The following is a 22,173-nucleotide window of genomic DNA, read 5'->3' as shown; positions in this document are numbered from 1 at the left end:
TCACAAAAGTTTTGTAGACATGAGAAAATAAGCATATGGGTCAATAATTGTGTAATTTATGTCCATCCTCATCATTCCCCTTTTTAGATAATAATATCATTTGTAATTTTTTCAATCATTTAATATCTTCCCTTTTGAGAATTAGTAACATTTCAGAACCCTCAAAATTATGTCATCTCCAGCATGTCCTCTTCTATCTCATGTAGTCTACTTATTCTTTCTGTTTTCATTGTCCTTAGAGCAATTTCTACTTCTTTGTAGAATACATTGGGAGGTAATAAGCTGTATGAGTCTGTGGGTGGGAGTTTTATTATCACTGATGCAGCAAATAACTTGTTATAGAAATGTTGACAAATCTTTCCCTTTTTTCTATTTGTAGTTTTTCCAGTTTTATCTTTGAATGTTATTGGGACAATTGGGGCCAGTTAGATCTACCTCACACTATACCTTCTATAAATTCACTTTTTTTTCCTGTAAAGCTTTTCACAATTTTATAAGGTGACTTGGCTCATAATCTTTCACCATCCTTCTCTGTAAGTTTAACTTTTAAGAATACAGTTTAAGAATTTAAGAATACAAAAAAAGAATCTAAGAATACAAATAAGTTTGTAATATTCTAACCCAATGTTGTTGGTGATTTTTGGTTTCTGTTCAAATAAATTGATGATTTAACTGTATAAGGGTTTATGATTCATAAATGACTTTCATATAGGTAACCATCATTTCCTGTCTGCTACAATATAGCCAACTTCATATTTTGTGATATTGTCTCATAATTTCTGATTGTCTTTTGAAAGAAAGTATTCATGATATATAAGTATGAGACTTCTAAGTAATTTAATAGTTTCAACCTGACAATCAAACTATCAGTGCCAAGATATGGGGAAATGCAAAAGGCAAAGAGACTGACCTTCATGATCACCAAGGTATAATAGAAATAAAACAGTTGCCACAAGAAGGAGACAAAGAGCCCAGAAATCTCATTAGCCAACAATTCCTTGATCTCCTTATGGAGAAAGAATGACAGCCAAAGACAAGTTACTTTAGAATACAAATGTATTCATAAAACACTACAGAAGATTCTGAAAAACTATGAGTAGTGTGATCTTCTAAAACAGCAAAAGGAAGGGAAAAAGTCTTATGAAACTCACTATGAGACTCAAATGGACCATATCATCCTGACAGCATTTACAGATGAAACTAGGAGGGTGACAGATAGATGGAAAGTGGGGGAAATTGACAATATTTTTCTAAGATGCTATTTTCATCATCAGTTATGGAGGAACCACCTCATTTTGACTGTAATATTTCAAGGTCCAATGCAGCACATGAAAAAAAGAAAAATAGCACTTAAGAAGACAAAGTTAGAACCAGACCAAATACACAAAAGAAATCCATTAAGTATCACTTTACAAGATACATTAGGGATGGAAAGATGCCAAAAGAGTATTTTAAAAATCAGGGATACTATTGACTTCAAAAAGAAGTTGAGAGAATTTCACTAATTCCCATCTCATATGCTGCCTTTCTCATTTTTATAAAATCTTTATAAAGATGCATAACACACATACATCAAGCATACTCAATGAAAATAGAAGGGGTATACAGGCTTTTGTTTATGATTCTCTTCAATAGACTACATATTTACAATTGCATAATTGAAAGGTGCAGAGAAAACATCTCCCTGCATTAATTGTTGACTATTACTTTAGTTAGTTGAACAAGATGCAGTTTTGTGTTGTCTCCCAATAAGGAATCTTTTATGTATCTGCTAAAGTTATGTGAGATTCCTTGATAAATTATGTTCAACAACCCTTTGATTATTTCCAATTAATTAATTAATTAATTAATTAATTAGTTTTAGAAGATTTTTCCATGGTTACAGGATTCATGTTCTTTCCCTCCCTTCCTCCCTCCTCACTTCTGTAGCCAATGATTAATTCCACTGGGTTTTACATGTATCATTGATCAAAACCTATTTCCATATTATTAATACTTGCAATAGAGTGATCATTTAGAGTCTACATTCCTAGTCATATCCCCATTGAACCATGTGATCAAGCAAATGTTTTTCTTCTGTATTTCTACTCCTACGGTTCTTTCTCTGGATGTGAATAGTGTTCTTTCTCATAAGTCCCTCAGAATTGTCCTGGATCATTGCATTGCTGCTGCTAGTAGAGAAGTCCATTACATTCAATTGTGCCACAGTGTATCTGTCTCTGTGTATAATGTTCTCCTGGTTCTGCTCCGTTCACTCTGTATCAATTCCTGGAGGTCTTTCCAGTTCACATGGAATTCCTCCAGTTCCTCATTCCTTTGAGCACAATATTATTTATTCCATGACCAACAGATACCACAATTTGTTCAGCCATTCCCCAATTGAAGGGCATCCCATCATTTTCCAATTTTTTGCCACCACAAAGAGTGCAGCTATAAGTATTTTTGTACACATATTTTTTCTTATCACCTCTTTGGGGTACAAACCCAGCAGTGGTATGGCTGGATCAAAGGGCAGGCAGTCATTTAAAGCCCTTTGGGCATAATTTCAAATTGCCTTCCAGAATCAACCCTTTGATTATTAAAAATCAAGTAAGTCATAAAATAAGAAATTGTACGATCAACAAAGATATTCATCACTATCATCACATGTGTCTTATGTACTTTAGAACACCATAGTCTCCAAGGATTCAAAGTTGTGAATGATGCAGAGGATAATGGGAAATGTATGGGGGGGTGCTATCAGGCTGCAGAATATTTTCAGTGATGCCTATATTATTTTTTGAAATTTTAATATTAATTTAAAATTTTGTGAGTTCCAGATTCTCTCTTTCTCTCCAACTCCTTCTCCACCCATTGAGAAGGCAAGAAATATAACATCAACTTCCATGTGAATTTATGCAAAATATATTTCCACATTAACCATGTTGCCAAAAAAGGGCAAGAAAATGTAAGTGAATCAAGTATGTTTCAGTCTATATTCAGAGTTTATCAGTTCTCTCTGGAAGTGGATAGCAGGTTTTATCATGAGTCCTTTGGAATTGTCTTGGATCCTTTTATTCTTCAGAGTAGCTGAGTCTTTCACAGTTGATCATCAGTATGATATTGTCACTGAGTACAATTCTGCTCATTTCACTTTGCATCATTTCATATTAGTCTTCCCAAGTTTTTCTGAAACCATCCTCATTATTTCTTATAGCACAATAGTACTCAATTGCAGTTATAAACAACTAGTTTAACCATTCTCCAATTGATGGGCTATGAAGCCTTGTATTCAAGTAGTCATATGGGGATATTGCTGAGGAAATGTATGATTGGAAAAGGAAGTAGACCCAGGAAAGCAGGAGATCATGAGTGGAGAAACCCAAACACACCATTTATATCTAACACTGCATTCATATTCAAGAAATGTAAGAAGCTTTAGAGAAAGACATTCAGAATATTGGGTAGATTCTCTATGGAGCATCTGTGGAAGAGCAAGGATACAAATCACTAAGAATGAGAAAATATGGACAGGTTCACTTCTTTCACTACTGAATCCTGAACCACATTTTCATTTAAGTCATTAACAGTAAAAAGTATGTGATGATTTAACTTGGAAATTTTATTTAATTCTTCTTAAAAAACCCACAATTTTCTTTATAGAATTTCTCTACTTCCTTGTCTTCCATAGTAGATATTGGCATATAATCTGCAATTATCTTTTTTAAATTTTTGAACCCTTACCTTCTATTTTGAAATCAATACTGTATATTGGTTCTGAAGCAAAAGAGTGCCAAGGGGGTAGGCAATGGGGGTTAAATGACTTGCTCAGGGGCACACAGCTAGAAAGTGTCTGAGACCAAGTTTGAACCCAGGACTTCCTATGTCTAGACCTGACTATCCCCTGAGCTCCCTAGCTATCCCCTGCAATTATCTTTATAAAAGACTTTTTTGTTTAAGCTCATCATGAGCACTGCAAGACAAGATAACCAAATGTCTCATGAAAAAATGTCTCTTGTCTCCTTTGCTGTATTCAGGTTCCCAGAACCTATTTGGGCCCATTCTTTATTCAAAGCCACTGCTCATCAGTGTCATTTTTCTATTGAATTTCTTCAATTTACCCAGAATTAAACACACAATTCTATAGTAAGGTAAAAGATCTTTTACTCAAAACCAGATGAATGATAAACCAAGAATTAAAATAAATACCAAGTACTCCATCACCCATTTTCTCAAATGATCTCCTTCCATATTTCTAGTCCTAGAAGGCTATGAGTTTACCTACTTGTCTCTATTCTTTCTGCAGGGCAAGCTAGAAAACCAAAAGACTGGTGAAAATTTGGTAGCATAATGCTGAAATCTCAGTATCTAGAAAGGCTTCCCCAATATCTGCTACCATTGCTTCCTACAAGGATGTAGTAAAGCTTATATATTTACAAGGTGATGCTCCTACTGAAAGTACTAGTTTTAGGAATGAGAGGAAGTCAAATCTTAACTCCAGTGGGAGTGAGATATAGTCCAAGGAAAGCTTCCTGATTCCATGTCCATTTTTTCTTCTTTTTTATTTTTGTCTTTTTCTCCTCCTCTTCTCATCCCACCCTTCTTCAAAATTTCTATATCTTGTCCTTCATGAGATACCTCTGTCTAGCTTTTCACGGACATGTTGCAAGTGACAGCCTTCCAACCACTATGCAGCTGTAATTCCTTCATTCATATGCCAATGATCTATATACTATACCATCACTGGCAAGGGAGATGTAACTATTTCATATTACATTTATCTTGGGATGCATGATGAAACTGTGTCGCCTTCTTTATATAGTCTATGGGCCATATCCCATTCAGTTGTGGCATATATCTTTCGATTTCTTTTTCTTTAAAATAAATTTTATTTATATCTTTTGTTTTTATGCTATGCAGATTTCCCCTTATATTCTTTCTTTTCATCTTTCCCAAAGAGTCATCTCATTAATCAAAATTTTTTTTAAAGAAAAAAGAGGAAGAGAGAGAAAACAAATAAAACTAATCAATACATTGAAACAATATGACAATATTTATAATGTTCCGAACCTCTGTAGACGAACAGGAGATGTCTTCTCATATCTCTTCTTTGGAGTTTAGTTTATACTTTGAAATTTTGTATCATTTATTTATTTATTTGGGGCTGGTAGTTGTCTTTCCATTTACATTGTGTATATTGTTTTCTAGTTCTGCTTCCTTAATTCTGCATCAATTCATGTAGATCTTTCCATGCTTCTGTGTATTCACTGTATTTATCATTTCTTATAAAACAGGAATGTTCCATTATATTCATTTACCACAATTTATTTAGTCATTCCCCAATTGATGGGCACCTACTCTGTTTCTTTGCTACCTCAAAAAGAGTAATAGAAAGATAGATTGATCCATTCTCTGCTCAGAAAAATTATGACTGTTCTATTTGAAAGCCTTCCTAGGCATCAGGGCAATCATACTGTCCTCCAAATATGCCTTGTTAATTCCCAACTTTTGGCTTTTGATCATCTTACTCCCATCCCTAAAATTTCCTTTCCTTTCTTCCCTACTCATTTAAATCCTATCTCTTTTGTCCATCATTTGGGGAATGGCTGAATAAGTTGTAGTATATGATTGTAATGAAATACTATTATGCTGTAAGAAATGACTGGCAGGATGACTTCAGAAAAATCTGGAAAGATTTACATGAACTGATGCAAAGTAAAGTGAGCAGAACCAGAAGAACATTGTACATACTAATAGTAATATTTTTGATGAATAATTGTGAATGACCTAGTTATTCTCTGCAATATAGTATGATTCAGGACAATCTCAGAGACTCAGGATGAAAAATATCACCCATCTCCAGGAAAGAATTGATGGGAGTCTAAATGCAGACCAAAACATACTATATTTCACTTTCTTTCTCCTTTTTTTTGTTTGAGACATCTCCCACAAGATTACTAATACAGACGAATTTTTATATGATTGCACATGTAAAATCTATATCAGATTGCTTGCTATCTAAGGGAAGAGGGAGGGATATAAGATAGGAAGGGGAAAAGGGGGAGGTGAAGAGGAGGGAGAAAATTAGGAACTCAAAAATTTTTAAATCAGTCCCCCTTATCCTCTCCCTTAGTTTACTTCCCTTTCCACTCCCTCCCTTTTTATTCCTCTCTTATTATTTTTAAGTCCTGATGAATTCCCTCCCCTCTTTCTTCCCCCGCTTTATGAACTCCCCACCTCACTGCCCCCCTTGATTTATCCCTTCTGACTTTATCCATAGGGTTAGATAGAATTTGATATCCCAATGGCTCTAGCTACTCTTTCCTCTCAGGATTAATTCCACTAGCAGTAAGGTTTAAATATTTCCTATTAACTCTCTCTTCCTCTCCTGCTTATAATAGTATTCATCCCCTCCTCTTCCCATGCCCTCTTTGTGTGGTATAGATTATCCTACTTTTTCTTATTCCTTCAAGTTTCTCTTGGCGCCATCTTCTATTCCCTTCTTTTTTTTTTGTATCATCTTAGACCACTTAGTACTCCATCCTCTCCCTATGAATAATTCTTCTAATTACTATAATGGTGAATACGCTTTTTGAGAATTACACATAACATTTCTTCATATAGAAATAAAAATAATTTGATCTTATTGAAGCCCTTAAGGAAGCAAATTTAAAAATAAGAGTTTTCTTTCTTTCCCCTCTCTTTCTTATTTACCTTTTCATGTTTCTCTTGATTTTTGTGGTTGGATATTAAACATTCCATTTAGTTCTGGTCTCTTCTTTACAAATACATGGAAATCTTATATCTCGTTGAATGCCCATACCTTAAATCATGATTGCAACTTCTGCCTTCTTTTTCTCAGTTGAAGCCCAATAGATTTAGCTTTATTTTTACTCTATGTATATCTACCTGCCTCATGTGTGTTTCTTGTAGACAACATATGGTAGGATTTTGGTTTCTAATCCACTCTGCTATTTGTTTCTGTTTTATGGGCGAGTTCATCCCATTCACATTCACAGTTATAATTATCAGTTGTGTATTCAAAAATTTTAAAATGAATGTTAAAATTGTTTTTACAAGTAATTGAGGAAAAATAAAATATTAAAATATCATTAAAAAATCTTACCCGTTCTCTAAAGCCCAGTGGCAGTACAGGGAATTTGGGTGGTAATGGATTTAGGAGGCACAAGGTAGAAGTCAGTTTTGAGAGAGACAGAGCAGAAGTCAGGAGTGGGAGCAGCCTAATTCTTGGAAAGTACTTGGAAAGTGGAAGAGTTGGGCAGCTAGATGGCATAGTAGACTGAGTGCCCAGCCTGAAGTCAGGAAGACTCATCTTCCTGAGTTCAAATCTAGCCTTAGACCCTTCCTAGCTGTGTGACCCTGGCAAATCACTTAACCCTGTTTGCTTCAGTTTCTTCCTCTGTCAAACAAGCTAGAGAAGGAAATGGCAAACCACTCCATATCTTTACCAAGAAAACCCTAAATGAGGTCATGGAAAGTAAGACACAACTGAAAATACTAAACAGCAACAGAGCTGGGGAGCTTGATGAGTAGTTCATCCAGGACGCAAGACAATGGGTTGAACATAGGTGAGCAGGAAAGCAGCTAGGTGGAGCGATGGATTGAGAGTTAGGCCTAGAGATGGGAGGTCCTGTGTTCAAATCTGGACTCAGATATTTCTTACCTGTGTTACCCAAATTGCCAACCCCTTATCACTCTTCTGTCTTAGAGCCAATATATACTATTAATTCTAAGATGGAAGGTGAGAGTTAAAAATAAAAGAAAGAAAATAGGTGAGTAGGAGTCAAAGGATACAATGAACTGTGTTCTTAGCAGCAGCAGCAATACAATGATTCATCCAATGAGGAATCTAGAAATACAAAGAGACTTTGTAGAGGATAGTGGGTCAAAGTCTGGAGCTAATCATCAGGAACCAGGAAATTCACAGTAGCCTAAAGAGTAAGAAGGGCAAAGCAGTCAGGAGATCCACGTGAGACTCCAGCAACAAGAATACCTCCATACGGTGAAAACTTTTGACCAGAACCAAAAAGCTTCTCTTGATCCCAGATTGCTAAACCATTTCCCAAACTACCTCATATTTATTCTACATATACTATGGACACACACGTAGATATTTGTTGTCCACCACCTTTGAATGTAAAGTCCTTGAGAACAATAATTATTTAACTTTTGTCTATGTTTCCCTAGCATTTAGCACTGTGTGTGGCCCATAGTAGGAGCTTAATACATGTTATTAATTGTTTGGTTAGTGATTTTGCAAGGGCAATAAATAATTAAAGTCATAGCCAGTCTGCAAAGGAACAATTCTCTGGCATATAGAGTAAGTTTAGCTTTATTTATGAAGCAGAAAAAGGGCTGGGTGTGGGGCCAAAAGATCTAGGTTCAAATCCCAGCTGGCTATTTACTACTTGTGTGATTTTTGGCAAGTTTCTTAACCATTCAGCTTCAATTCCATACCTGTGAAATGAGGCATTTGTATTCAGTGGCCTCTAGGATCCTTTCCAGCTTTAAATCTGTGATGCTTTAATACTTTCCTGAACCCTCCAGTCCATAGTGATTTTTTACATTCCTCCAAATTTATCTGGTACTTACTTTCTACTCTACTCATTTAATAAGTGCTTTAAGGTTTACACACTTTATAGATATTATTTCATCTTATTTTGAAGTAACAACCCTGGGAGGTAGATGTTATTATTATCCCTGTTTTACAGGTAAGGAGACTGAAGCAGATAGAAATTAAGTAAATTGCCCAGGGCCTTATAGCTAGCAAGTAGGCTAGTTTTGAATTTATCTTCTTTTCTTTTTTTTTTTTAAACCCTTACCTTCCATCTTAGGGTGAATACTGTGTGTTGGTTTCAAGGTAAAAGAATGATAAGAGCTAGACAATGGGAGTTCAGTGACTTGCCTAGTGACAGCTAGGTAGGAGGTATCTGAGGCCAGATTTGATCTCAGCAGTTCCCTGTCTCTAGACCTGGCTCTCAATCTACTGAGCCAATGAGCTGCCCCCAAACTCATGTCTTCTTGTCTCTAGGTCCATCCCCTTATCCCATGTGCCATGAACTTGTCTTATTGGGCAGGTATCATTCAGTGCCTTCTCTTACTCAACTTATCAAAGGGTATGGAAGTATCAGGTGATTTCTTGGAGAGACTGGTGTTATCCAGAACTGCAACTCTTGTACTCATGTTAGTTTTGTTTTTGTTTTTCAGAGGGTGTTGTTCCCGGGCCACCTACTGACCTCTCTGTGACAGAAGCCACCAGAAGTTATGTTGTGCTTAGCTGGAAGCCGCCTGGTCAGCGAGGTCATGAGGGCATTATGTACTTTGTGGAAAAGGTAAAGCTGCAGTGTCAATATTTACCCTCACAATATTTCTAAAGGCACTCACTATCTGCCAGACTTGATATAGGGACTAACCAATCTTGTGCTTCATTGAGATAGCATTGAAAAACCCAAGGCCACCTCCAAGCCACAACCAAGGCACAGAAGAAGGGCTTTAGTAGAGAAATATAAGATTAACTTGGGGATATAACTTCTCATGACTCTTTCAGCTAGGCCTTTTCATCTTGTTTTTATTAGATTATTATCTCTTGTTTTTTCATCACCTACATTTCTAATTATATATCTCCTCCCTCCCTTATAAAAAAGAAATTTTAAAAAATAGTTTGACAAAACTAATCAATGCATCAATCAACTATGCCAGCATATGCAGAGTTCCCCATTTCTGCAGTGAAGCAAAGGAAGTACATATTCTCAGCTCGTCTTTGGAGCTAACTTTGGACATTATAATCATGCAATAGTCAAATATGTTGTTTTTTTTTAAACTTATGTTATTTATGTTATTCTTTTTTCATTTAAATTTTTTTAACATTTATTAATATTCATTTTTAACCTGTTTACATGCTTCATACCCCTGCATTCCCCTTCACCCCCCCCCGCCCTCCCCCCACCCATGGCCGACGCACATTTACACTGGTTGTAACATGTGTCCTTGTTCAGGGCCTATTTCCATATTGTTGTTAGTTGCATTGGTGTGGTAGTTTCGAGACCACATCCCCAATCATGTCCACCTCAACCCATGTGTTCAAGCAATTGTTTATCTTATATGTTTCCTCTCCTGCAGTCCTTCCTCTGAATGTGGGTAGCATCTTTACCATAAATCCCTCAGAATTGTCCTGGGTCATTGTATTGCTGCTGGTACAGAAGCCCATTACATTCGATTTTACCACAGTATATCAGTCTCTGTGTACAGTGTTCTTCTGGCTCTGCTCCTTTCACTCTGCATCAGTTCTTGGAGGTCTCTCCAGTTCGTCTGGAATTCCTCCAGTTTATTATTCCTTTTAGCACAATAGTATTCCATCACCAGCATATACCACAGTTTGTTCAGCCATTCCCCAATTGATGGGCATACCCTCCCTTTCCAGTTTTTTGCCACCACAAAAAGCGCAGCTATAAATATTTTCATACAAGTCTGTTTATCTATGATCTCTTTGGGGTACAAACCCAGCAATGGTATGGCTGGATCAAAGGGCAGGCAGTCTTTTATAGCCCTTTGAGCATAGTTCCAAATTGCCAGCCAGAATGGTTGGATCAGTTCACAGCTCCACCAGCAATGCATTAATGTCCCAATTTTGCCACATCCCCTCCAACATTCATTACTCTCCCCTTCTTTCATTTTAGCCAATCTGCTAGGTGTGAGGTGGTACCTCAGAGTTGTTTTGATTTGCATTTCTCTAATTATTAGAGATTTGGAACACTTTCTCATGTGCTTATTGATACTTTTGATTTCTTTACCTGAGAATTGCCTATTCATGTCTCTTGCCCATTTTTCAATTGGGGAGTGGCTTGATTTTTTTTTTTTTGATTTTTTTTTTATTTTAAACCCTTAACTTCTGTGTATTAACTTATAGGTGAAAGAGTGGTAAGGGTAGGCAATGGGGGTCAAGTGACTTGCCCAGGGTCACACAGCTGGGAAGTGTCTGAGGCCGGATTTAAACCTAGGACCTCCCGTCTCTAGGCCTGGCTCTCAATCCACTGAGCTACCCAGCTGCCCCCCTTGATTTTTTATACAGTTGATTTAACTCCTTGTATATTTGAGTAATTAGACCCCTGTCAGAGTTTTTTGTTATAAAGATTTTTTCCCAATTTGTTGTTTCCCTTCTGAATTTGACTACATTGTTTTTGTTTGTACAAAAGCTTTTTAGCTTGATATAATCAAAACCATTTAATTTACATTTCATAATTTTCTCTAAGTCTTGCTTGGTTTTAAAATCTTTCCTTTCCCAGAGATCTGATAGGTATACTATTTTGTGTTCACTTAGCTTATTTATAGTTTCCCTCTTTATATTCAGGTCATTTACCCATTCTGAATTTATCTTGGTGTAGGGTGTGATATGTTGATCTAAACCTAATCTTTCCTATATTGTTTTCCAAATTTCCCAGCAGTTTTTGTCAAATAGTGGATTCATGTCCCAAAAGTTGGGCTCTTTGGGTTTATCATACACTGTCTTGCTGACGTCATTAACCCCAAGTCTATTCCACTGATCCTCCCTTCTATCTCTTAGCCAGTACCATATTGTTTTGATGACTGCTGCTTTATAGTATAGTTTAATATCTGGTACTGCTAGGCCCCCTTCCTTCACATTTTTTTATTATTTCCCTTGATATTCTTGATCTTGGTCAATTATTTGGATGGTTTTCCTAATGTTGAACCATCCTTGCATTCCTGGTATAAATCCCACCTGATCATGGTGGATGATCTTCTTAATTACTTGCTGGAGTCTCTTAGCTAATATTCTATTTAAGATTTTTGCATCTATGTTCATTAGGGAGATTGGTCTAGTTTTCTTTCTCTGTTTTTGGTCTACCTGGCTTTGGGATCAGTACCATATTTGTGTCATAAAAGGAAGTTGGTAGGACTCCTTCTTTGCTTATCATATCAAATAATTTGTATGGTATTGGGATTAGTTGCTCTTTGAATGTCTAATAGAATTCACTTGTGAATCCATCAGGTCCTGGTGATTTTTTCCTAGGGAGTTCTTTGATGGCTTGTTCAATTTCTATTTCTGATATGAGATTATTTAGGTATTCTATTTCTTCTGCTGTTAATCTAGGCAATTTATATTTTTGTAAATATTCATCCATATCTCCTAAATTGTTATATTTGTTGCCATATAATTGGGCAAAATAGTTCTTAATGATTGCCTTAATTTCCCCTTCATTAGAGGTGAGGTCTCCCTTTTCATCTTTAATACTGTCAATTTGGTTTTCTTCTTTCCTTTTTCTTATTAGATTGACCAGTACTTTGTCTATTTTATCTGTTTTTTCAAAATACCAGCTTCTAGTCTTGTTTATTAATTCAATAGTTCTTTTACTTTCAATTTTATTAATTTCTCCCTTAATTTTTAGTATTTTTAATTTAGTTTTCATCTGGGGGGGTTTAATTTGCTCACTTTCTAATTTTTTGAGTTGCATACCCAATTCATTAATCTCTGCCCTCCTTAATTTGTTAATATATACACTCAAGGATATAAATTTCCCCCTGAGTATGGCCTTGGCTGCATCCCACAGAGTTTGGTAGAATGTCTCATCATTGTCATTTTCTTCAATTCAATGAAATTGATGATTGTTTCTATGATTTCTTCTTTGACAGATTGGTTTTGGAGAATCATATTGTTTAATTTCCAATTGGTTTTTGATTTGCCTGGCCAGGTGCCCTTACTAATTATTATTTTTATTGCATTATGATCTGAGAAGGTTACATTTATTATATCTGCTCTTTTGCATTTGTTTGCAATGATTCTATGCCCTATTACATGGTCGATCTTTGTAAATGTACCATGTACAACTGAAAAGAAGGTGTATTCCTTTTTGTCCCTATTTATTTTTCTCCACATATCAATTAAATCTAATTTTTCTAGGACTTCATTCACCTCTCTTACCTCTTTCTTATTTATTTTTTGGTTTGATTTATCTAGATCTGAAAGAGGAATATTTAGATCTCCCACTATTATGGCTTTACTATCTATTTCCTTCTTGAGCTCTGCCAGTTTCTCCTTTATGAATTTGGATGCTATACCACTTGGTGCATATATATTGAGCAGTGTCATTTCCTCATTGTTTATACTGCCTTTAATCAGGATGTAATGACCTTCCCTGTCTTTTTTAATCATATCTATTTTTACTTTGGCTTTGTCAGAGATCATAATAGCCACTCCTGCCTTCTTTTTCTCATTTGACGCCCAAAAGATTTTGCTCATACCCTTAACCTTGAACTTGTGTGTGTCTACCCGCCTCATATGTGTTTCTTGTAGACGACACATGGTGGGATTTTGTTTTCTGATCCACTCTGCTATTTGCTTCCGTTTTATGAGCGAGTTCATCCCATTCACATTCAGAGTTAAAATTGTCAGTTGTGCATTCACTGACATTTTTGTATCCTCCCTTAGACCCACCCCTTCTTCTTACACTATTATCTTTTTTTTAAACCAGTGGTTTACTTTGAGCCAGTATCCCTTATCACCTCCCTTGATTGACTTCCCTTTCTTCCCTCTCCCTTGTTATTCCCCTCTTTTTGTTTTTTAAAGGCCTAATGAATTCCCTCCCCCTTCTTCTCCCCTCCCTTTTTTGACCTCCCCACTCCCCTGCTCCCTTTGGTTTATCCCTTCTGACTTTCTCAGTAGGGTTAGATAAAGTTTTTTATCTGAATGGATAATAAAGTCACGCTTCCCTCTCCCGGTTGATTACACTGAGAGTAAGGTTTGATTATTACCTCTTAATGCTCTCTTCCTCTCCTTCTTATGATAGTATTTATCTCCTCCCCTTCCCATGCCCTCTTTGTGTGTAATAGAATATCCTATTTTTCTTATTTATTCAGATTTTTCTTGGTGACCCCTACTATTCCCACCCTCTGTCCCACCCCCCATGTCATCTTAGATCATTTAGTATCCTGCCCTCTCACTATGAATTATTCTTCTGGTTGCTATAATAGTGAATATTATAATAGTGAATAGAGTTCACTACAGAGAATTATACATAGCATTTCTCAACATGGGAATACAGATAATTAGATCTCATTTAAGCCCTTAAAGAGTCAAATTTAAAAAAATATGAGTTTTCTTTCTTTTCCTTCTGTTTCTTATTTACCTTTTCATGTTTCTCTTGATTTTTGTGGTTGGGTATCAAACTTTCCATTTAGTCCTGGTCTCTTTTGTGCAAAAACTTGGAAATCTTCAATTTTGTTGAATGCCCATACTTTCCCCTGGAAGTATATAGTCAGTTTCGATGGGTAGTTGATTTGTGGCTGAAGGCCCAGCTCTCTTGCCTTTCTGAATATCGAATTCCAAGCCTTGTGCTCTTTTAGCGTGGAGGCTGCCAGATCCTGTGTGATCCTTATTGGTGATCCTTGATATTTGAATTGTCTCTTTCTGGCTTCTTGTAAGATTTTTTCTTTTACTTGAAAGCTCTTCAATTTCGCTATTATATTCCTGGGTGTTGACTTTTCTGGGTCCAGTGTAGAAGGTGATCTATGTATCCTTTCAATGTCTATATTGCCCTCTTGTTGTAGAACTTCAGGGCAATTTTGCTGAATAATTTCTTTAAGTATGGAGTCCAAGTTTCTATTAATTTCTGCCTTTTCTGGAAGACCAATGATTCTCAAATTGTCTCTTCTAGACCAGTTTTCTTGGTCTTTCACTTTCTCATTGAGATATTTCATGTTTCCTACTATTTTATCAGTCTTTTGACTTTGTTTTATTTGTTCTTGTCTTGAGAGATCATTGGTTTCTAATTGTTCGATTCTAGCCTTTAAGGACTGGTTTTCAGCTATAATCTTTTGGTTTTCGGTTATAATCTTTTGGTTTTCGGCTATAATCTTTTGGTTTTCCTTTTCAGTCTGGTCATTTCTGGTCTTCAGTTGACTTGCCTCACTTTCCAATTGTGAAATTCTGCCTTTTAAACTGTTATTTTCTTGCCAGATTTCTTCCATCCTCCTCAACATTTCATTTTTGAACTCTTCAATAGCTTGTGATCAGCTTTCATTTTTTGGGGGTGGTTTGGATTTTTGTTTTTCCTTCTCTGTTGTCTGGATTTTCTCTGTGTAGAAGTTGTTGAGTGTTCCAGAGTTTTTTTTGGTAATCTTTTTCTTCTGGGCTTCCCTATTGCTTGCCATTGTTAGCCCCGCCCCTTTTCAGCTTTGTCTTCATACTCAGGGTCTGCTTGCACTTTCTAAGCTTCAGATGGCTCCGGTCTTCTTGTCCTTGGGGTTAGGCCTCCTGGTAGTCCCCCATCTGCCCCTCTGCCCGAGGTTCCTTCAGCAGTCTCGGGGCTGCTTCCACAGCCGCGCTCCAGTCTGCCCCAGGTCCTCACTGGATGTCCTAGCCTGAGCTGGAAATCTTTATTCCGCTCGGGGCACTGCCTTCACCCGCGCATATGCTCCAGGGAAAGTCCCTGCTTTAGGGTTCTTTATTCCAACTGGGGCAGAGCCTTCACCAGCACAAGATGCTGGGGAAAGTCCCTGTGTTAGCGTTCTTTATTCCACCCAGGGCACTGCCTCCACCCGCATAGATGCTGGGGAAAGTCTGTGTGTCCCCCCAGCCACTTGGGGTCCCACATCTGGCAGCTCTCAGGTACAAGCCCTGGGGCTGCTAGTGATTTACTGGTTGCCCCAATCCTGTTTTCACTCTTGTGCGTTGGCCTTGGCGCTGTGCGTGGTGTGTGTGTGGGGGAGCCTTCTTCCTCTCACGTTTTAGTGAGAGCTGTTTCACCCCTTTATAGCATGGAAATGCCCCGATTCTGCGTACCTTCAATGCTGCGCCCTGTTGTGGGGTTCCTTCGTTCGTCTGGGTTCGTTTTTATGTCCCCTTGAGGAGTTCTGTATGCTTCGGTTAGGAGAGATCGAGCAGCTGCTCCTTACTCTGCAGCCATCTTAACCGGAAGTCTTCATTTAAATTTTTATGAATTCATTCTCACATATCTTACCCCTTCTCTCACCTCCCTATACCATAGAAGGTATCACCCAACAAAAAAAAATGTATATACAAATTGTCTTTTGTGTTTCTACTTATTGGTTCATTCTCTGGAAATGGATGCTCACAAATTATTCTTCAAATATTAACTCTATTACTATATATAAAATTTTCTTCATTCTACTCATTTCATTCTTCATTATTTCATGTAGGTTTAAAAAAATTAACCTGCTCATCATTTCTTACGGCATAGTAGTATTCCATTACAATCATATATTACAATTTGTTTACCCATTCCCCATTTGATAGACAGCCCTCATTTTCCACTTCTTTGCTACTGCAAAGAGAGATGCCATATGTTTTTTTCCTTGATCTCCTTGGGAAACAGTCCAAACAATGGCATTGCTGGATCTAACATTATACACAATTTTATAACTCCTGGACACAATTCCAAATTGCTCTTCAGAATGGTTGGATCAGTATGCAGTTGGACCAATAGTGTCCCCATTTTCCCATACCCTCTCCAACATTTCTCATTTTGTCCTTTTATCATTTTAGCCAATCTGATAGGTATGAGACAATATCTCAAAATTGTTTTGATTTTCATTTCTCTAATCAGTCTTGATTTAGAGCATATATCTATATATAGCTTTGATTTCAACATCCAAAAACTTTCTGAAAGAAAAAAATAAAATGAATATAGCCAAGTATAGAAGGAAAGCAGTAATTTTGGGGAAATTTTTATAGACAGTTTCTCAGATAGAGGTTTCATATTTAAAATGCATAGTGAACTTTGTCAAATTTATAAAAATATGAGCCATTTCCCAGTTGATAAATGGTCAAAAGATATATTTCAGTTATTCTTTAAAGAGGTTTATTTTACTAGGTTTCTGTTTTTTATTTTGCCTTTCTTTGTATGCTCAGGGCTTAATATAGTGCCTTACAGGTGGTAGGTACTTAACAAATTCTTGTTGGCTTGTTGACTAATTTGCCTCCATTGTATAGGTATATGTGGCACATTTCATTAAGATGTGCATCCAGGGAATTTCATTATTTTCTTAAAAATGAACATTTCTAAAACTTAATCATAAAGTTCATTACTGTTAATGATCAAAAAAACCTAAACTAAAGTTTCACTAGACTTAATTTTTAAAAATAACTAAACTTTACTTTTAAAATACAAACTTTAAAAGTGAAAAATAAAATGTAAAATTTTTGAGAGATTTGTATGTACCTAGATACACCTGAACAACCTACATGCACACCTATGAACCAGTTATTATATTTGGGTGGGTAATAAATGACATGTTCATATAAGAGTCCTAAAGATATTCCAAAAATCTCAGAAGAATCAGGACTTAGTGTTGATGGAGGCTCCTAGGTGATGCTTCCCTCTACCCTTCACCCTGTCTCTAGCCCAAGATTGTAATCCTCAGGGTATTTCTATAGAGAATATGCTTGAGAAATATTTCATCAGAGGGATCATAAACTTCTTCAGTACAAGTAGTGATTTCTCCAATTTTAGTTTAATTCCACAAACATTTGTTAATATTTCTTATGCTATTTCATCCTTGTTTGGGGGGATAATTCCTTACAGTTATTACATTATAGTCATGGAGAAGTAAGAGCAAAGGAGCATGGGCAGGAATGAATAAAGCAGATTTGGGGGATACTCACATCTTATTCAAAGTCTTCCAAGATGAATGCAAGGCTGTCTGACTGGAGTAGAGAATTTGTCTGTCTTAGGGAATAGTGGGAAAATGGTATATGCTAAAAGCAAAGACAGGACTTAAATATTAAGACTGTAGGAATTAGTGTAAGGGACTTTAGAGGTTATCTAACCTAACTCCTCTTTTTATAGGTAAGAATATTAATATCAAGAGAGATTACACATGCCTGGGAAAGGAGTTTGAACTGGATCTGCCAGGCAATAAATAGGGAAGTATTTTAGGTCTTTAGCAGGGTTTATGAGAGAAGGGTTTGGGGGAGAATGATCTGTTAACAGTGTAGAGAATGAATTGGGGTGTCAGGAATGTATAGTTAGGAAGACCAATTAGGAGTCTCTTCTTGTTGAATTGTTTAGTTGATTAGGCCTGCCCAAAGTTTCATGATACTAGAGTGGTTTGCCATTTCTTTTTCCAGCTCATTTTACAGATGAGAAATGGAGGCAAACAAGGTTAAAAGTGACTTGCCAGGGTCACACAGCTATTAAGTTTCTGAGGCTAGATTTGAAGTTGGGAAGATGAGTCTTTCCTGACTCCAGAGTCCAGCACACTGCAGCCATTTAGCTGCCCTTAGGAGTCTCTTACAGTAATTTAAATCTGTGAGAACTCAAGTAAAGTGGCAACAAGTCTATGTGAGTTTATGGAAACATGAAAATTGGATGACAATTATATATTGACATGCAAATGTTCTTTCAACTCTCCTAACAATGTTTTATTCCTTCACATACTAATGAAGCTAAAACCCTAGGGCCATAGATTTCCCCTTATTAACTCACTTCTTTGACAAGTACATCTTTCTTTTACCCTAACAACAGCAAAAAACTTTATCACAGGCATCTCCCAGCTTCTGATTAGAAGAAATGGAAATCTTACAACACAGTCTAATTTTACAAATGAATACCTTAGAGAAATATCTTTAATTTTTAGTTTCTTAGAAGTTCTTTGGTTTTGTACAAGGTAGAACTGGGATAGAGATGTGGCCAAAGATATGCTGCTGTGGAAGGTGGGGAAGGGAAACAAGCATTTATTAAGTACAGACTATATGTGAGGCACTGTGCTAAGCACTTAACTTCCCTGTGACTAAGCATAAATGAGTCTGTAATGGACATCAGAATGCTCTTTTATCAGCACATCTGTTGAGACAGAAAAGTCACTGACTACTAATATCTGTGGAAAATGTATTATGGGTAGAGCACTATACTAGGTGTCTTGGGGGAGCACAACAGAATTAGAAGAGAAGGTCCCTAATTTTAAGGATTTTTACAGTTCATCAAGGGAGACAGAATAAGAGGAATAGCTCTTGAGTATGTTTATATAGCACAAACCAAATGTCAGCTTGTCTTCCTGAATCTCTAATGAATACTTTTGCTCTATTGACTTTTCTTATGAAAAATGTTTTTGTACTTAATCAGAAGAGACTGTTCTTCTTCCTTCCCTCTGTTCCTCACTCCCAACATTTTGGGTGAGGATGCCTACTGGGACATGTAAAGGATATTCAACTCCTCTGTCACAGATAAGAGAGCAATAAAGCACATAGAAGTAGCAGTAAACCACAGGAGAAGACTCTGGACTCTCTGGCCAGTGAATACGTTAACATAAGATCTCCTTGCAGTTATGATCTAGGATGTCCTCCATATGAGGCATAAATGCCTGAGGTGAGGGTGGCCATACACTGTTCTGGCAAACAAGTGATAGAGTGATAATCTTTTGGAACATCTTGAATATGGACTTACTGTGAATGAACCCTCTAATATCACATTTTGGGTATTACATGACATGTATTTTATAATAATTATTAATAATAGCTAATATGTATATAATACTATGAGGTTTATAAAGTGCTTCATATATACTACTCTAATTTGTACGATAAATCTAAAATGTAACTACTATTATTACCTTCATTTTATAAATGATAAGAAAACTGAAGTTCAGATAAGTAAGTGACTTGTCCACCATCCAATAACCAAGTGTTAGGCATGAGGTTTGAATCCACATTTCTCCTAACTTCCCATTTCAGTTGGTTTTACCTTAGACTACACTACACCATTTTTTTAAACAGAATTTGAGAAATGAAATTTTCCAGGTTCTCCAACATATATTCCCTTTATGACTTCACTGGGAGGAATGGGAGATGAGAAGATAGGGGAAAGGAGGAAAAGTCCCCTGGATGAACTCTCATTTCACTTCTCTGTTAAGGAGCAGAAAAAAGCTTAAGCATATTTGCTTATCTTCCTCACAAAACATTTACCTAAACTTAATGGGTACAGAGAATAATAACTTTTATTTGTCATTGCTAGAAGATCGCATATCAGGTACCTATGTATCCAGTTAACCTTTGACTGTAGATTCCTTAAAAAAAATTTTTTTAACCCTTACCTTCCGTCATAGAATCACTACTGTGTATTGATTCTAAGGTAGAAGAGCTAGGCAATGGGAGTTAAGTGACTTGCCCAGGGTCACTCAACTAGGAAGTGGCTGAGGCAGATTTGAACCCAACACTTCCCATCTCTAGGCCTGCGTATCAGTCCATTGAACCATCCAGCTGCCCCTTTGACAGTAGATTCTTGAACTGATTTAAACTGAGATTTTTCCTGAAAAGGCTACTTATGTCTTAGAAACAGAATCCTCCCATTGCCAAACCATTTAACTGAGTCTCAAGCACTTTTCAGTCTAAAAGTTCTACATAAATGCTAATATATACCCAAGCTCTTTGTCATTCTCTTAATTTTCTCCACTACTCTGTGTGTACATTTCCATGGTAATCCCAACCCCGCCAAAGGTACAAGGTAGTCTTTATAATCTATATTTGGTCAGTTTATTTGTTCACACTGAGATATAAGTGATTGATAACAACATAAAGCATTAACAATAGTATGAAAGGCTTAAAATGAAGGAAACAAACTCTATAAATTAAAAATTTTCTAATTTAAATAAAATTTTAGACTTCAGCTCCCTATTGGGGCCAGAGTTTTACAGGGATATTCTGAACTTACATCATATTTTGCATTACTCATTCTTCCTATGAATAAATATGACCCTACTTCTAAAACTCCAAGCCTACATCTTTCTGAACTTTATTATTAGCAAAATCTGTACATAGTGAAAAAAGGAGAAGGTAATCCTTAAGATTTCCAGGTACTTTCCAGTATTATTACTGACAAAAGAATGAATAATGGCAATCCTTTGAATTTATATAGCACTTTTCCTCCCCAAAGATCTCCAGGTCCTACAACCTTCTTTTAGAATGATGAAGTGAACTAGAATTAAAGTAAAAATTCTCATTGAACCTTAGGGAGAAGGCCAAATTTTTTATTCTGAAACTAAAGCCAGGAAAGAAAGAATATCTCCACCGAGTCATTAAATTGCAACTTATTTTGAATAGGACATTCTTAATGATTCAGCTCAGTTCAATTCAATTAAACATAATTATTAACCATCTGTGTTTGGTACTATGTTAGATGCTAAGAAAGGATAGGAATTGGGAAAGAAGATTAAGGGAATGTTTTGTTGTTGTTTAGTCTTTTCAGTTGTGTCTGACTTTCCATGACCCCATTTGGGATTTTCTTGGCAGAGATACTGGAGTGGTTTGCCATTTCCTTCTACAGCTTATTTTACAGATGAGGAAACTGAGGCAAATAGGGGGTTAAGTGATTTACTCAAGTCACCCAGTTGGTTAAGTATCTGAGGTCAGATTTAAACTCAGAAAGAAGTCTTCCTGACTCCAGATATGACACTCTATCCACTGTACCATTGACCTACCAAACTAGAAAGACTTTAAGTATAGCCATAACAAGCATGGGGTGACCAGAGCTTTAAAGAGCACCGACATCCAGGGACACATTTTCTCTTCATGGGCATCAGCTTCTTCTCCCAGCTGACCACCATCCCCCCACTTTCATCATAGTCTTCCATGCTTGGGCTTTCTGGGAGATAGGCCATCCACTAATGTATCCCTAACTGGACTCTCCTTCTTGCTTCCCTAACTGAATCTGGCCCAGATATTAAGAATAATGGCTAGCATCTATATAAGACTTATTATGTGCCAGGTAGGGAATGCCAGATTGCAGAGTAGATAGAGTACCAGCTCTCGAGTTGGGAAAATTTATCTTTGTGAGTTCAAATCTGGCCTCACATACTTAATAGCATTATGACCCTGGGCAAGTCACTTAACCCTGCTTACTACAGTTTCCTCATTTGTAAAATGAGTCAGAGAAGAAAATGGCAAACTACTTCAGTATCTTTGCCAAGAAAACTCCAAATGGGGTCATGAAGCCTGAACAAAATGTGCTGAGTACTTTATAATTATCTCATTTAATTCTCACAACGCTGGAAGGTAGGTGCCATGATTGTTCCCATTTATCAGTTGAGGAAACTGAGGCAAACAGAGATTAAGAGATTTGCTTGTGTAGCTAGTATTTTAGGCCAGAATTGACCTCAGATCTCCCCTGGCTCGAGGCCCAGTGCTCTGTTCACTGCACCCTTTAA

General features: G+C 36.7%; 1 protein-coding gene across 1 annotated transcript in view; it reads left to right on the top strand.

Annotated features, from left to right (window-relative positions):
* The window catches only part of MYOM1 (myomesin 1), a 139,637-nt gene that overhangs the window by 36,759 nt on the left and 80,705 nt on the right, over positions 1-22,173 (top strand). The window contains exon 9 of the mRNA XM_044683066.1: positions 9,208-9,332. Coding sequence (XP_044539001.1) covers positions 9,208-9,332 — 125 coding nt within the window. The remainder of the gene's footprint in view (positions 1-9,207; positions 9,333-22,173) is intronic.

This window comes from Gracilinanus agilis, chromosome 1 (genome assembly GCF_016433145.1).
Source record: "Gracilinanus agilis isolate LMUSP501 chromosome 1, AgileGrace, whole genome shotgun sequence".
In the NCBI taxonomy this organism is placed as follows: Eukaryota; Metazoa; Chordata; class Mammalia; order Didelphimorphia; family Didelphidae; genus Gracilinanus; species Gracilinanus agilis.
This window is presented reverse-complemented; position numbering and strand designations above follow the sequence as displayed.